The 16734-nt window shown below is 46.4% G+C and overlaps 1 protein-coding gene across 1 annotated transcript in view; it reads right to left on the reverse strand.

Annotated features, from left to right (window-relative positions):
- LOC102153289 (kinesin-like protein KIF28P) overlaps positions 1-16734 on the reverse strand; it is a 52665-nt gene that overhangs the window by 11288 nt on the left and 24643 nt on the right. The window contains exons 6-14 of the mRNA XM_038542787.1: positions 15289-15443; positions 11473-11584; positions 9893-9960; positions 7928-8037; positions 6362-6483; positions 4983-5073; positions 3977-4031; positions 2581-2704; positions 1377-1521 (exon numbers count right to left, since the gene is read on the reverse strand). Coding sequence (XP_038398715.1) covers positions 1377-1521; positions 2581-2704; positions 3977-4031; positions 4983-5073; positions 6362-6483; positions 7928-8037; positions 9893-9960; positions 11473-11584; positions 15289-15443 — 982 coding nt within the window. The remainder of the gene's footprint in view (positions 1-1376; positions 1522-2580; positions 2705-3976; positions 4032-4982; positions 5074-6361; positions 6484-7927; positions 8038-9892; positions 9961-11472; positions 11585-15288; positions 15444-16734) is intronic.

Below are 16734 nucleotides of genomic sequence, written 5' to 3' on the forward strand. Positions count from 1 at the left end.
TATTGATATTAACAATTAGTTAAATATGCATAAAATCCATACTGCAACTTATTCTCAAATGATTCAGAAAAAAAATATATTTAAAGATGATATATACCCATACTTATATACACACACATATGCAGATATATAATAAAGCAAGTGTACTAAATGTTGAAACAGGAACTTAAGTGTGTATGAAAATCCTATGTACTGCTCTTGAAACTTTGCTGTGCATCTCAAGAAATTGCTTCAAAATTGAGAACTAGGGGGGCACTTGACAGGATGAGCACTGGGTGTTATTCTGTATGTTGGCAAATTGAACACCAATAAAAAATAAATTTATTATTAAAAAAAAAAACACAAAATTGAGAACTGTGCACAAAATGCTTCCCTGTCACGGCAAGAGGCTCCAGGGAACAAGGGTGGAGTGTGTCCAGGCAGGTGAAGACCAGCTGACTGGCCACTGTGGGATTGCTGGCCACGACGCAGGGGGCCCCGTGTCTGAGAGAGCCACTCGGTGACTGTGCAGCACAGGGGAAGCTGTCTCAAAAAACCTCCCAAACATGGAAATAAGGCAAAAGGGATGACTGTCCTTTAAATGTCCTAGCAGAGCCTTGTGTAGGGATTCTGATCCCCTGGGGGGTGGACCAGCATACACTCACTAAACTGTTGACTGGAGCCTGTACTCTGAGCTGTGAGATGGAATTTGTAGAAGATTGGCAAATTACAAGGACTTTTGTCCAGTAGAAGATTATCACCCCGAAGGCCATTAATCAGCTTTGTCTAACTCAGAGCCTTATTTGAGTATTCTTCTCTCATTGGTTATATAGTCGAATCTTGAACACCATGGGGGTTAGAGCTCCAAACCCCCGTAGAGTCAAAAATCCACTTAACTTTTGAGTCCCCCCAAATTTACCCACTAACAGCCTATTGTTGTCCTGAAGACTCACCAGTAAACAGTTGATTAACACACATTTTGTCTGTTCTATGTATTATATACTGTGTTCTTACAATAAGGTATGCTACAGAGAAGAAAGTCATAAGAGAAAATACATTTTCAGAGCTATGCTGCATTTATTTAACAAAAAATCTACATGTAAAAAAAAGTCCACATGTAAGTGGATCAGAGCAGTTCAAACTCGTGTTGTTCAAGAGTCAACTGGATTACCACTCTCTTCTCTACTGTTTATTAAAGTAACAGATTAATGAATTTAATCTTTGACATGCCCTCATTCTTCATTTACATGGAAATCATGTTAACTTCCTAAATGTTGCACTTTTAAAAGATTATTTCCTTAAGTGAAGTGGGAGAGCACACAGTGAAAGCAGTTGCTTTCGGATCAGCGGACCAGCGTGCAGAAGATGCCGGAAAGGCAGGGCCCTGGGCTGCTCACCAAGCTTGTCCATGCTCACTCCCTCCACAGCTGCTCTCTCCAGCTGGAAAAAGTCATAGTCAAACCTGTTCAAGTCTTCGCTGCCTCGCTCTGAAGGAAACCCAATGTAGAGGTAGGCGCTGCTGGATCCCAAGATAACGCGGTCCTAGGGAGGAGACGGGTGACTCAGGGGAAGGGCGCTGTGGGGTCAGCCTGCCCCAGGGGAAGCCAAGGCCCCAGGCCCACCAGCTGGGATAAATCACAAGACCTCCATGAGTTCCCCGGACAGGGAAGAGACTTGTGAACGGGGAGGAAGAGGTTGGCATCTTGCTTTTGTGTGCGTGCTTTCATCTGTTTCCTCTGCATCCCACACTGAGCTCCGACTGCATGGGACACTGGGAACCCCAGTGGGGACCAAACAGACCTGGGCCCTCCCATCTAGGACTTTACAGACCAACGGTGTAATAGCCCGAGAGAGATGCTTGAATGAAAGGGGGCACTTCTGCAGAAGGGAGGAGGGGGCCTGATTTGCACTGAGGACCAGAGTGGTCCTCTCCCAAGGTGCACTATTTAAGCTAAGACTTCAGGGGTGGGGAGTTTTAGCAACGCTGAGAAGTCTGCTGCCAGACAGAGCCTGGAATGTTCCCAACAATCAGGAGGTCAGTGCAACGTTCATGCGGAGCAGTGAGGTTGGAAGCAGTGGAGAGAGGGGCAGCTCACACGGGTGTCCTAACAGGTTGGTCACTGAGAATTTCCAGAAGGGTGTGGTCTAATCCCAGCAGCTTGTCCAATAGGCTCCCTGTGGCTACGGTGTGGGGAATGGGTTGAAGAGGGGATTGGGCCACAGGGAGGCTGAGGGGGGCCCCTTTGGTGCTGGGGGCTCTGGCTGGGGTGTGGGGAGGAGATGGAGAGCCCGGTGTCTGCAAGGGGCTGTAGTTTTGTTTCTCATAAAGTGTTAGAGCTGGAAAGGGTCTTGGTGAGGTCCAGAGATGAAGTCCAGAGAAGTGAAGTGACCTGCCCAAGAACACATAGTGTGCTACTATCAGGTCTCCCAGCCCCAGGCTGTGACCATGTCCATCATGACACTGTTCCAGAAGGAAACGGGGTGGTTAGCACCCAGCCCTGCCCAGCCCTCGCCACAGCGCAGATGTTGGGGGTACCTCCTGAGAACCCCCTCTCCCAGCTCTTGGGTAGGACTTAGGGAATTTCAGGCAGGAAATGCTACCAGATGCTGCAGCTTTGTCGTGGTCGTGATGGGCACCCCATTGACAACAACGTTGCATTTGCTGTGTGGAGTGACTGTCACTTTCCCGTCCAGATTTGTGAAGGAAGCATGTTTATCTGAAATTCTAAGAAGACAAGAGTTTGTCTAAGTAGCCAAGATAATGAACAGTTAGCGAACAGTTCCAGTGGTCCTTCAGAAACTCCCAGGCCAGCAGGAGCGAGTGGTGGGGAAACGGAAACAAAGCAAAGATGTCTCAGGAGGGATGCTGGGGCATGTGATTAATAATAACGTACACACCACAGAGAAGTTTAGATCCGTTTCTAGGTCTTATAATACGAATCCAGACTTTATATGCTAAGGATCTGGGGATAGATGTCAGAGGTGTCAGAGTGGCTGCCCCCTGGACATTATCTGTGTGCCTGAATGACCAGCTTAACTGTTCTAGAATGTTCCTAGACTCCTTGGTTGTCATGGACTGTTCTGGGTGCTGAGACATGTGTCCATGCATATCCCTGTTTGCTTGGGGCTCAGGGATGCTGTGGGAAAGGTTTTAACCTCAACTCATCTGGAGTTCAGCCATGTACAGATCTGTGTAGGGTGCCCACAGGGAGTGGTCTGGAAAGGGAGATGAGAGGGATCCCCAGGATGAGTCAGGAGAAGGGAGCTGGAAGCTGGTGGGGCAGGGTCAGCACAGGCCTCCTCCTCTCTTCTCCCTGCATGTTGGCTCAGGAGGGCTGAGGTATGTCAGGGGGACGGGTCAGTCAGGCCTCTGTAAGAGCCACCTGGGCCTCCTGGCTGGGAATCCGTGGGCAGCCAGGAAACTCTGGAATGGGAAGGAGCAGTAGGGAGGCCATAGATGTACAGGACAGTCAGGGTTCATGGGGACCACCACAGGGCACCTCGGGGCCTCCCCTTGCAGAGGGTATCACTTCAGAGGCTGGGCTTCCTCTTGGTCCAGCTGGTGAGGGCTCTGAGCACAGAGATCTGAGGATGCCATTGCTTTGGTGGTTAAGACCCCAGAAGACGCAGGCCACTTGTGGCTGGCTCCCTTTTCACTCCCTGGCCTCGTCTGCTTTGTCCCCTTGTACAGAATTATCAAACAGCGTCTAGCACATGGCCTTCCCCTCTGGCCCCACATGAGACCAAGGAGACAAGGTGATGTCTGGAGGAGGAGGTCTGCGGTGAGAGCCTACAAGGACTTACAGGGGCCTCCTCCCGCCCAGCACTGACATGGGGCTCTGGGGACAGGCTGGGACTCTTTGGTTCTGGGTCATCCAGCAGGGTCTGTGGCCTGACTGGGCAGTGACCAGACAAATGTGGAGCTTCGCAGACCAGGCCGTGTGAGCTGAGGTCATGGCTCTCGCACGCGGGACACAAATGGCGTACGCACACTTACCCCAAACCTAGAAGAGGGATGGCATTTGAAGCAGCCCGACCAGCATCACAGGAGCCTTGAAAAGAATGAAGATAATTTATTTTCAAAATTGTCAGAATTTGACCTTGACAAGGGAACGTGTCTCATGTTCAGGCCGTGCCATTTCGTCTTGAGGATGATGGGGTGCAGGGATTTTGCCACCTGGACTTTTTAGTCACAAGTGCTTGGACATCACCCTGCCTTAGGGGTGATTATTTTACTTTCTGCCCTTTTTGTGGGATTCTTGACTTTTTTCAAATTCTACCTGATCAGTGGGAATCCTGGAGGGAGAAACTGTTGAGCCGGGGCCTTGGGAGATGCGTGGAAGCCTGGCCCGGACAAGGTCCTAGTCTGTGAAGCTGTTTCTGTCCTGTCACTGATACCCTGGACATGGCCCAGAGCACCCTCCGGCCCTCCTGGGGGCTGCCCAGCTCCCGGGCCCCACCTCCATCCCGCATGAGCCTTCTCCCGTTGGGGGCCTGTATAGCACTCGCATGCGGAAAGTCAGCTGTTGCTACAATATTGAGGCTATTTTCCAAAATTTGAATAGATTAAAAAATGTGGTCTATACATATAATGGAATATGATTCGGCCTTAAAAAGGAAGGGAGGAGATCTGTATAACCTGCTACATCAGTGAACCTTGAGGGCATTATCCCGGCTGAATCATGCTAGTCACGGAAGGACAGATACCGCATGATTCCAATTATACGGAGTATCTAGAATAGTTGGCGGTTGCCAGGGGCTGGCGTAGGGGCACGTGGAGTTGTTGCTGAATGTGGACAGAGTTCCGGTTTGGGAGGGGACAGGTTCTGGAGTTGGATCGAGGTGATTATTCTAATGCCCCTGAACTACATACTGAAAAATCATCAGCGTGCTGACCTCTACATTACATATATTTACCATGAAAAGAGAGATTCAAAAGAGAAATGTGCTCCTGAAAGCAAGACACAGGAGCAGGTGCCGAGTGAGTCAAGACGGGGGAGTACCAGCCTGAATGAAGTACTTGAGGACTCCCGTGAGCTGCGGGTCCTCGTTGACGTTGAGAAGGTGTGGGAAGGTCTCCATCATCTGCCGCTCCTGGAGGAGACACGGAGAGGTCCCAGGGCCCGTGGGTTCGGGACAGCAGTGTTCCTGTCCTGTCCACTTTGTGCCAAAGCCCTTTGTCTATGCATCCTGTCAAATCGCCCAGAGAGGCGAACCTGGATGAGGAAGGCCGGGTAGGGCAGGGGCTCTGCAGAGGTGAGAGCCTTGGCAGGTCGGCCGTTGGGGCCTGAGTTCACTGGGATAGGAATGCTGCCCAGCGTAGCTGGTTTCCCTGACTCTGCTCCCCCTTCCTGGCTGCCCTGTCTCATCCCCTTCTACCCTGAATTCTACCCCACTATTTTCTGCAGGTCCCCATATCCCCAGTCATCCCGATGCCCCAGGGAGGTGCCTAATCTGGCTCGTTCTGCCTTGGGCCTCCACTAAACCTGCTACCCTACATCTCATGCTTCCCACATCCTGCTGGTGAGCTCACTGGTAATCAGGCACAGAGGACAAAATGTGGCATGTAGTACTCTCTCCTGGTCACCTGACTGCGTCTCCTCCCTGAGTACAGTATTGATTAGTATTGGGCTTATAGAGGATTCGCAGTCAATTAGAACTAGACTACACTGAGCATGCACATGGAAAGCCTTTAAATCTTGAAATTCCGCTAAAGGGTAAGGAGGGTAAGAATCTTTTCCGTTGTTACTGTCTACACTTCTAGAATCTTTGGGCCCTAACTCAACCTAGCCTCCTGGGGCTGCAGACCTGACCCCACTGCACTCCCCCAGTCTGAGGCTCACCTCCATTCCAGGCTTCATAAGCCTTTCAGGAGCCAGCCTGGACCTCTGCCACTGCTCCCAAAGTGCTCTGAGTCTGGCCCATGACTTGAAGTTTGTGCAGAACCTGTGGCTGCAGGGGGTCGGGTCATGGCGGGAGTGGGCTGTGGATGGGGGCCAAGAGGGTATCTCCCTAACCCACCTACGAAATTCACATCGATCCGATTCACACAATCCGATCCCGGCAGCAAATGCCAAGGAGATACCATGGTTCAGGGGCACACCACACGGTCCCCAGAAGACAGTCCTCAAATTCTCCCCAAACTGTAATTATCAACAGCCTTGGATCTACCTTCAGCCTTACTCATCAACCCTCTTGGCTTCCTTCCTTCTCGTCCCTGTCAACAGCAGTGATGGGAGTCATTTGTCACATATTACACGCCACATCTCACATACTACACACATTCACTGGAAAAAGCAGTCCAGGCAGCCGTGTGTGTCTGGGAACGGGGTGAGGCTCCCGCCAGGTGTCGGCCTCTGCAGGTGGAGGCAGTGAAGCTCACCTGGGCAATGGCCAGGTACTGCTGCTGCCACTCCTCCCGAGCCTGCTCCAGCTGGTGTGCCCAGGTCACCTGGCCGGTCTGCTGTCCGAGGCTCTGATCTGCCAGGAGGCAGGCCGGCAGCTCTGAAAGGGGGGAGGTACTTAAGCGACGGGTCTGCAGTATCAAGGGTGAGGAGCAGAATAACTATAATAAGACTTGACTCCTTCCTCAGCCCAAACTGGGGACTGAGCAGAGTGGGAAATTGTGCTGTGCTTACCTGTGAAGAAGAAATCCCTTGGCCATTTCTACAAAGAGTGCTATCATCTTAGTTCATAGGGTCCTAGAGCAAGAAGGCCTTGTATTGGAAGACGCAGGAAGCTCAATATTCTATTTTTCATTTGCGTAGGCATGTGACTGGGGGGAGGCACGTCCTCCCCCATAGACCATTTTTACAGGGAATTCCTGTAAGGCCAGGGCACTCAGGGGGAATCAGACTCAGGTGGCTTCCTGCATATTTTGTGTCTGTGCTTATGAACAGTGGGCATTTGATGCTATGTTCAGGTCATTATCTGGCACGTCCAGTTCATGATGACGCAAAGATTTGGGACTAAGCAGAATCAGGCGTGTAGCAGCCGTAGGCACTGCCTCTAATGTAGGAAGCGCTTTGCTGGGAAGTCTCTGTGTGTCAGGACGTGGGAGTCTGGACATATGCCAGGTGGAGCACCACCCGCCCTGCCCCCAGGCAGCCCGGTGTGCGCGTGCATGCATGTGCACAGAAGTGCTGGAGTCAGAAACGGCTGCCGCTACCTTCGAGCTGCTCCGGAGCAAGGGAGCCCTGCTGGCAGGGCTGGGTGCCAGGGTGCATGGTGGCTGGAGCTCATACTCCCTTAACAAGCATTAAACACCAAGGGTTTGGACCATCTGATATTGCTGTTTTCATGCTAAACACTTTCACCAATTTTATTTCCCCAGTTTTATAATTTGCCTTTTTTTTGGGGGGGAGGGTCCATCCCATTTTAAGTGATTAATAAGCATATTTATATATGCCTCCGTGCTGCCCCCGGAAATCTGAGGCCTTAATTCAAAGCACAGTGGGACACCTTGAGCTCTACTGCTGGCCTTGTGGTTTAATGGGCCTGGTGATGCTCACCAGGTGACGCTACCATGCAGGTAGGGGTGGGCCACTAAGGCTTCTGGAGATGCAAACATCATTGAACTGCATCAGGCCATCAGTAGAACAAATGTCAGACAGCCACCATGCAATTCCGGGAAGATCCTCAAGAGTAGTCTTGGCAGAAACAATGGCTTCGGGATAAAAATGGCAATAAAAATGAGACTAAAGTGACCTTCTAGAAAGAGCAGGGCCATTATTACAACAGCACGTGAATCTGCATTTGCCTCCAAAATAAAGTGTTTTTCCCCAAGGCCAGGGCCCAAATGTTCCCAGAGGCTGCCCTGGGCTGGACTAAGGCTCCAGTGACTTTAAGCAGGTGTTTTCCCCTCAAGCCCCAGGCTGAGCCTGCAGTTGATCCTTCCCTCCATCCCACTGCTGGCCTGGTCCAGGCACTGACTCCAGACTCAGTTTACCTGCCATTCTGGAATTTCCGCGTGCAAGCAGAACTTTGTTGTTCTCCGCCTCTGCCTCTCTCATCAGCATTGAGGTGTTGACCACAGCTTTGTTCTGGATCTTTTTAGCCCTTCCATGTTCAAAGAGGAACACATGATCAGGCCCTGGACCCCTTGCAGAGCACTGGCCAGAAACCCGCAGAGTGGGAGCCTTTCAGCTGGGGTGATTTCAGGCTCCACTATGTCGGGTTCCAGTGAACCATTAAGGCCAAAAGGGACTTAAGGGGCATCCATGGCTCAGATAAACATGAGCAGCTCCTCTGGACCCACAGCCCCACACTGATGTGTCCTGGGCCCTGAACGCATGGTTCTAACCCAGCCCTGGAGGTGCCCCTTGCTGCTCTGCATGTGCCTCAAGTGAGCAGGGTCTTGATGGTTAACTCTTACACTGCCTCTAGTACCCCGCAGGAGATGTGGGACACCCCCAAATATTGCATGGGACGAACTCACGTTCACACACATTACTGACTTGCTCTGCCTCTGAAATCAGAATTTAACAGGGAACCCTGTGTTGTTGTTTACTATCTCTGACCACCTTCCTCCTTTCCCTGAGGAAGAGAGGGTTTCCAAGCCTTGCTCCCACGTCATACAGCCTGTGGCAGATTTGGGATCAGAGCCCAGGACTCTGTGTGCTCCTTCATGTGCATCACGTAGTCTCTCACATGAAATCTCCTGGCCACAGATTTGTATCTGATAAGCAGAGAGATAAAATTGACCTAAAGATCTGATCTTGTGGTCCAGATGCTGCCAGACATCTGCTGGTGTAACACATCTTGAGGCTGTACAGTGTAGGAAGACGCTAGTATGTGTCCCTGAAATGCAAGAGCTCCCTCCCTGAGTCGGGGCCAGAGGGAAGTAGTCACTACTTAGTAGCACAGAAACAGCTGTGGTTTTGAGCATCCACCATGTGTCAGGCAGTTTGTGCTGATCTCCTGTGTTCTTCACCTTAACTCTGATGAGAAGTCGCCTCTCTCGATATGGGATGTGGCCAAGGGTTGGGGAGGGAGAGTGTCTTGCCTGAGTTTACATGGCTGGTAGGGCCAGATCCTGACTGACATGCAAGCCCATAGGCTGACGAGTGACACATTACAGCAGGCGAAGGAGTTTCATTTCACTTGCAGCTCCAGCTTCCTGGAACGCGGGCCTGAGAATTCCAAGCTCCCATCTGAACCTGACAGATGAGTCTCTGTGGTGGATTCTCAGTGTCTGCTGTGTGAAAGGGAGGGAGGAGTGGTGGTGGCGTGTGGCTTCTGCCCTGCTTAGAAGTTCCCTTGCCTTGGACCCTCATCTTTTTCAAAAGGGTCAGGAGAAGCAGGATCCAGATGCCTGCCTCCTGCCAGGACTAAGTGTGTGGACTTGCTTCCCTGGCCCCATTGGATAGAAGGAACCTGGTGAGGGTGGACCCTCCCTGGGAAGAGAGATACCAGTGACTGTCAAGCCTACTCTGAAGAGTATAATCTGTCTGTGTGGAGGCCTGGAGAAGTGAGAATGAGCTCAGGGAAAGCCGCACCTGCAGAGCTGGAGGGTGGGTGCCAGCCCGGGAGTCGCCTCGCACATACTCACCTTCTCCTATCATTAGCATAAAAGTCCCTTGCCTGCTACTACACAATACCCGTGGGCCGTGTAACAAAGGGAGAGATATGTGAAAGGCCATGCTATTTGGAAACACAGGGAGACTGATGCCAATCACATCAGGATTGGGATCAATTCTCCTTCATTGATCTGAGTCCATGGTGCCTCTCCCATGCAGAGCTGGAATGACCGAGTGATAGGCCAGGAGGGCACCACGTCCCCAGAAATCATTCTGTTCAGCCTTCTCCTGGACCTCTTCCCCAACCACCAACCCATTGGGTACAAGAGTCCTGGAAGAAGCTGACATGTTTACAACTGAGAGCCACTAGGGATAGTAAATATTCATAACCGTACCTTTCAGCATATCTTAACGTGGACAACGTTTCTTCATAGCAGATGTCAGCAGGACTTATGGCTGCTATCTGTAAAGAAAAACATTCCTTCTGGGTTGTGTGATTTTATAGGGGTTTATTGTTGTAGATATTATACAGCTGACGTTCATAGAGTATCTTGTGATTTACAGTATCGTTCAAGATTTTCAACTCTGAAAACACATACAACACACCTTTACAGCCTATACTCCTCCCCTCCTCCCCATACACACACACACATACACACACACACACCCTGAGGCTCAAAGAAAAATCACATGCTTGAGGTCACCCACAGGACCATGGGAAGACCTGAGCCTGGAACCAACCCTGACAGGGTTAATTGTTCCAGAATTCAAATGAGAAAGCAAGCTGAGGTGCACTAGAGGGAACACAGCTGCCCTAGTGGCAGTGCGTAATCTATGGAACTGGAGATCACAATCCAGAGCACGAGGGCCCGGGGAATAACCCTTCCCCTTGGTTTAGCCCTGTGGCTTTTAAGGCTCATTCGTTTTTGTCCTTTGAACAGCAACATTTTCAAGGGAATACTGTTAGCATCTTGTCTTTAGAAATAAAGCACAGGAGGTGTTAGGATAATTGTACTGGAAATGGGATTGGAGCCACAGAGGATCTAGTGCTTGGATGTTGGCTTTTCAGATTCTCTTTTGAGTCACCCCCAACCTCTTCTCAACTACATCTTTTTCTGTCAAAGTGTTGTAGTGCCCGAGTTGGGACCTTATCCTGCAGACCTGGAAGTCCGGCCCTCTTCAGGCATTTGCACAGACCTGCTCAGACCCGTTACTTGACTTTGTAGTCTAACATTCTGAGCATCTTATGGGCACTTTTTTTCCAGGTTCTTGGGGGATGTCCCACTGAGACCCACAGGCCCTGACAGACAACCAGAAAAAATTGAAAATATTTGTAAAGGCTTAGGCAAGATTCAGTGATAGAAAGTAAGGACATCTTATGCTGTGAATTTGGGAGACAGTGCATAGAACAAGCCCTGAAGTGAGCATTTCTCTCCCAATGGGGACAGCAGATTGGAGGCAGGACGAGTTTACCTGGTTTTGTTCCTTCTCACACCTGCAGTGAAGAGCCGAGAATTTTAACACATTCTACATTGGACCCACTTGGCAAACATTCAATAGTAAGTCTCAAGTCTTTGCTAAGATGACACAGTTCATCTCCTCTGTAATTAAATACCTGCCTCATGACTCACACATAGTCAAACTGATTTCTAGTCTTGCCGTGAAATGACCACTGATTTAGAATAGTACAACATTATCAGTGTTATTTGAAAAGCTGTATGTTTTTTTCTGATAATAATAGTAACATATGTTCCTTGTTGAGAACCTAAAAACTGCAGAAAAGAATAATTAAATTATTAAAATGAGCAATATTTGAACATCGTAGGAGAAAGAGTTCCAGGAGTCACGAGACATGTAGGAATGTGCTGCTAAATGTAAAATGCGGCACTGTAGTACACCAAGCATAACAATAATAACAATGACAACAGCAGCAACAGCGGAATCAGTCTCACATGTTGTAAGAAAGTCACTTTACCAAAGTAGTTCTGCTGTTGCCGCCCAGAGCTGGCTGCAGCAGTTTGGTCAGAACAGAATCTCTGTAGGGAATGTGCAAGACTTTCTTCCCCATGGCTGCATCAGCTAGAGCACTGAATGAAAAAGAAAATACAAAACAAGAGATTAAAAAAATATATGTTGAGAAGAAATTTGCCTCCCTGGGAATAAGCCAGAAACACCCCCATCCCCTCTTTGGCCCCATAAACCTAAGACATGGCTCTAAAGAATATTAACCAATTGAGACACCTTCTGTACAAAGATGCCAAAGCAAGACAGCTAACCACATGAGCCACTGGCTCAGTCTCTGAACTCAGCCCTGGAAAGAGACCATGACAGATAGTGGGAAGCTGATCTGAAGAAGGAACACACTAAACTTTGTGAGGAGACCCAAAGAGCCTGCAGGCTACTGTAAATCTGTGTATTAGAGGAGTTTCTGGAAAGAAGAGGGTGGCCAGCTAGCAGCGTAAAGGCCAGAATGGAGACTGGGTTGAAGTCCTCTTCTTGCTTTTCTCTCACACTGCCTTCAGAAGAGCACATAAACTTAGGACCCTGTATGACAACACACCAGAGAAAGCATGAATAACTGTGTCAGTCCCCACCCCACTCCAGCCACTGCAAAGACAGTGGTGTTGTCATTGATGAGAGACTGATGAAAGTGGGAAGGAAGAGGGAAGCAATCCCATCTGTGGGAAATTATAATTACCAACAGTGACAAGAAATCTATAAAGTTATTTTAGCAGATTTGTAAAAGAAACAAAATGATCTTCTAGAAAGAAATACAGTAATTGAAATGAAAAATACAATGGACAGGTTTTTATTTTTAAGATTTATTTATTTATTTATTTATTTATTTATTTATTTATTTATTTATTTATTTATTATAGACACATAGAGAGAGAGAGAGAGAGAGAGAGAGGCAGAGACACAGGAGGAGGGAGAAGCAGGCTCCTTGCCGGGAGCCCGACGTGGGACTCGATCTGGGGACTCCAGGATCGCCCCCTGGGCCAAAGGCAGGCGCCAAACCACTGCGACACCCAGGGATCCCCACAATGGACAGGTTTAACAGCAAGTTAGACACTTATAATTGGAATTAGTGAGTGATCCCTGGGTGGCTCAGCAGTTTGGTGCCTGCCTTTGGCTCATGGCATGATCCTGGAGTCCTGGGATCGAGTCCCGCGTCAGGCTCCCTGCACGGAGCCTGCTTCTCCCTCTGTTGTCTCTGCCTCTCTCTCGAATAAATAAATAAAATCTTAAAAAAAAAAGAAAAAACCCAACCCTGGAATTAGTGAACTAGATGGTTCAAAAGAGATCAACAAGATTGCAGCCTGGAGACACGGAGATGGGAAGCAAGCAAGGAAGGTTGAGTCACGGAGGATAGTGTGAGAAGATTTAAATGGTCTAGTTGAAATTCCAGAAAAGAAGAGGGAAAATGGGCACAGACAGTATATGAGATGTAATGGGTGAGAATTTCCCAATACTGATAAAAATCTTTAATCTATATATATAGAACTATGGAGGACAGGGAATTCCAAGCAGAATTAATAAATTCACACTCAAATGCAACATAATGAAACTGGAGAACATCAAAACAAAAGAGCTTAGGGGATGCCTGGGTGGCTCAGGAGTTGAGTGCCTACCTTCAGCTCAGGGAGTGATCCCAGAGTTCTGGGATTGAGTTCCACATCAGGCTCCCTACAGGGAGCCTGCTTCTCCCTCTACCTATGTCTCTGCCTCTCTGTGTCTCTCATGAATAAATAAAGTTTAAAAACAAAAGAGCTTAAAAGCAGCTGGAGGAGGGCAAGATAAACTATCTTCAAGAAAATAGCAATTAAACCACCAGGAGAAAGCAGGAGACTGTAACCTTAATGAGCTGAAGAAAATACTGCACATCTATAACTTTAAACCCAGCCAAACTGCCTTCTGAGAATGAGGTGAAATAAAAAAATTTCAACCAAAAAACAGAAATTGCCATCAGCAGGTGATCACTGAAGGAAATTCTACAGAATCTACTTCCACCAAGAGGAGACCGATTTTAGCAACTCTGAGGTTTAAGAAGGAGCAAATAAATTAAAAAATGAAAATTGTGTAAAATAGAAATAATAATGTCTTTTAGGATTAGAGAAGAATAGAATTAACATACACATCAACAATCACAAATATAGGATGGAAATCCTTGTATTATTCAGGAAGAGGATAAAGCCTTTATTACTAACTAGACTTTGACCAGTTGAACAGATTAAAAAGCTAAATAATAAAATATATTGGATTTTGGTCTATGACAGAGGTAGCATAGAAAATCCGCTGGGGAACGGAGGCACTATTCAACAAGTCTAACTGGAAAAAGTGGTAATCTGTAAGGAAAAAAAATAAGGAAAATGATGCCTACCTTACACTACACACCGAAGTCAACTCCGGATGGATAAGAAATTAAGCAAAATGTAGGGAGACAGCTTTTTTTTTTTTTTGTATATATTTTTTAATTGGAGTTCTGTATGCCAACATATAGCGTAACACCCAGTGCTCATCCTGTCAAGTGCCCCCCTCAGTGAGGAGACAGCTTTTGGATTCTACTTTTCTTAAACAAGCCATAAAAAATGCAAAACAAAAATCATTATCATGATTTCTGCTCATCAGTAAACACCTTAAAGTGAAAAAACAAGCTACCTTTTGGGAGAAGATATTACTACATACCTGAGAAAGACTAATAAAAAATATGTAAAGGACACCTAAAAATCAATATATACAAGAGTGTTCATAGTAACACTATTCATAATAGTCAAAACCTGGATACAAATGAAATGTCCATCAATAAGAGAATGGAGGGGCAGCCTGGGTGGCTCAGCGGTTTAGCACCACCTTCCCGCCAGGGTGTGATCCTGGGGACTCGGGATCAAGTCCCACGTCGGGGTCTGTGCATGGGGCCTGCTTCTCCCTCTGCCTGTGTCTCTGCCTCTCTCTCTGTGTCTCCCATAAATAAATAAATAAATAAATAAATAAATAAATAAATAAATAAATGGATAAATGAATTGTGGTAAATTCCTACAATGGAATCTTATACAGCAATGAGAAAGAACTAATACACTACATAAGAAACACGGTTTAGTCTCACAGACACAGTCCTTAGTGAATGAAGCCAAATGCAAAAGATAGTGACCTCTTTATAAATGGTCACATTTAGATGAAAATCAATATAGTTAGGCAAAATCAATTATTAGTGGCAAAGATCAATTTCTTTTGGTGGGAATAAAAGCTAGGAGGAGGGTACGAGGGAGCTTTCTGGATTTTGGAAATGTTTTGTTATCTTGAACTGGGTAGTAATTACATAGATATATGCATATAAAAATTCACTGAGCTGAACATTTAAGATTTGTGTACTTCACGTAATTTATACTTTGATCACTTAAAAAAGAACAAGATCCAAAAGACAGTATAATATTTACCCTTTTTGTACATTTTCAAAAATGAATGCCACTAACTAATAATATTCACAAGTGATAAAGCAAGGGTAAGAGAAGAAAGGAAGTGAGGGACAGAGGGACGATAAGCAAAATTCAAGATGGTGGTTGCCTCCAAGGGAAGCATAGCAGAGAAATACCAACTGTTTCTTGGGTTGGGTGGTGACTTTACTAGTGTTTTTAGTTTTATTAAAAACTAGTAAGTTTAAAACATATAGGAGGACCAGGCATGAACCAATGATGACAGTGGGTCTTGAACCAAGGGTTTATGATCAATCTGATTTTGTATTTCTGAAATTATTTTTATGGTGGAAATAAATACCCATGCACCAATTATTTACCTGATAACAATTCCTAAATTGGTTAAACTTAAGTTAACTCGTGATCCTTCCCTCAGTCTATCTCCTTCAGATCCTGAAGATTTTTGTCTTTCACTTCCTGCTAAATCCACTAAATTAATACTGGATTGCTTGGTGAGGTCTCTGTCTAGGAAAACCTGTAGAAAAGTGCCATAAATCATGTTATTAGAGTGGTAGTAGGCTACCTATAAAGTTAATCCAGTTCACACTTTAAAATATTTTTTCTAATTGTACTTTACATTCAAAAATATATAATAAAACTTACAAATTAAAAGGCTACCTTGGGGGTGCCTAGGTGGCTCAGTCAGTTAGGTATCTGACTCTTCTTCTTTTTTTAAAAGATAGTATTTATTTATTTGACAGAGAGAGAGCACAAGTAGGCAGAGTGGCAGGCAGAGGGAGAGGGAGAAGCAGGCTCCCTGCTGAGCACAGAGCCGGATGTGGGGCTCAATCCCAGGACCCTAGGACCAGGACCCTGGGATCACAACCTGAGCCAAAGGCAGGCACTTAACTGACTGAACCACCCAGATGCCCCAAGTGTCCAACTCTTGATTTTGGTTCAGGTCATGATCTCAGGATCGTGAGATCAAGTCCCTTGTCAGACTATGTGCTGGGCATGGAGCCAGCTTAAGATTCTCTCTCTCTACTTCTGTACTGCCTCCCTCCCCCTGCTCACTCTCTTTTCTCTCTCTCTCTCTCTCTCTCTCTCCCTCTCTCTATATATACATAAAAAAAGGCCATCTTCTTTACAATGACATTTCACAATAATACATTGCCAGGCCCAAATGTCTTAGTTGCTCCTTCTCAATTTTGCAAAGCTATTTCCAGTGGTATATTAGATACCAATTAATTCTCTAGTATTTCTGTGATCAAACATTTTAATAGAAAATACTGGGAAATCTGCAAAATAAGTAACTGTTCAGGACAGTGTGGTCATGCAGGGAAGGGAAAAGAATGTGGATTTTAGAATGTGACAGACCCCCTCACTGGTTACATAACCATAATTCTTTGTAGAATTTCAACTATTTCGGTTGGAAAACAGGGATCATAGCATATTATTGGAGTGTTAGGAGGGTAACAGATAAGAGAAGTCATGGTTCCAACCATGGTTGGCATACAGTAACAGGTATTAATATTATTACTGATAGCAGGAAGCAGAGTGTGACACTAGATCTCTACACACATTTTTCCAGTGGAATTCTTCCCTTGCCTCTAAAACATTAAGTTATAAAAATAGCAAGGCAAACCATATACAAGTTTTATGAGTGTTACTAACATTGTAAAATCATCTGAGTAGTACTTAAAGTTAATAAATTCTTTATTTTTTTACTTAAATCATTTATTTATTTATTTATTTATTTATTTATTTATTTATTTATTTATTTATTATTTATGGGAGAGCACACGTGCATATACAAGCAGGGTTGA

Source organism: Canis lupus, chromosome 7 (genome assembly GCF_011100685.1).
Source record: "Canis lupus familiaris isolate Mischka breed German Shepherd chromosome 7, alternate assembly UU_Cfam_GSD_1.0, whole genome shotgun sequence".
Taxonomy (NCBI): domain Eukaryota; kingdom Metazoa; phylum Chordata; class Mammalia; order Carnivora; family Canidae; genus Canis; species Canis lupus.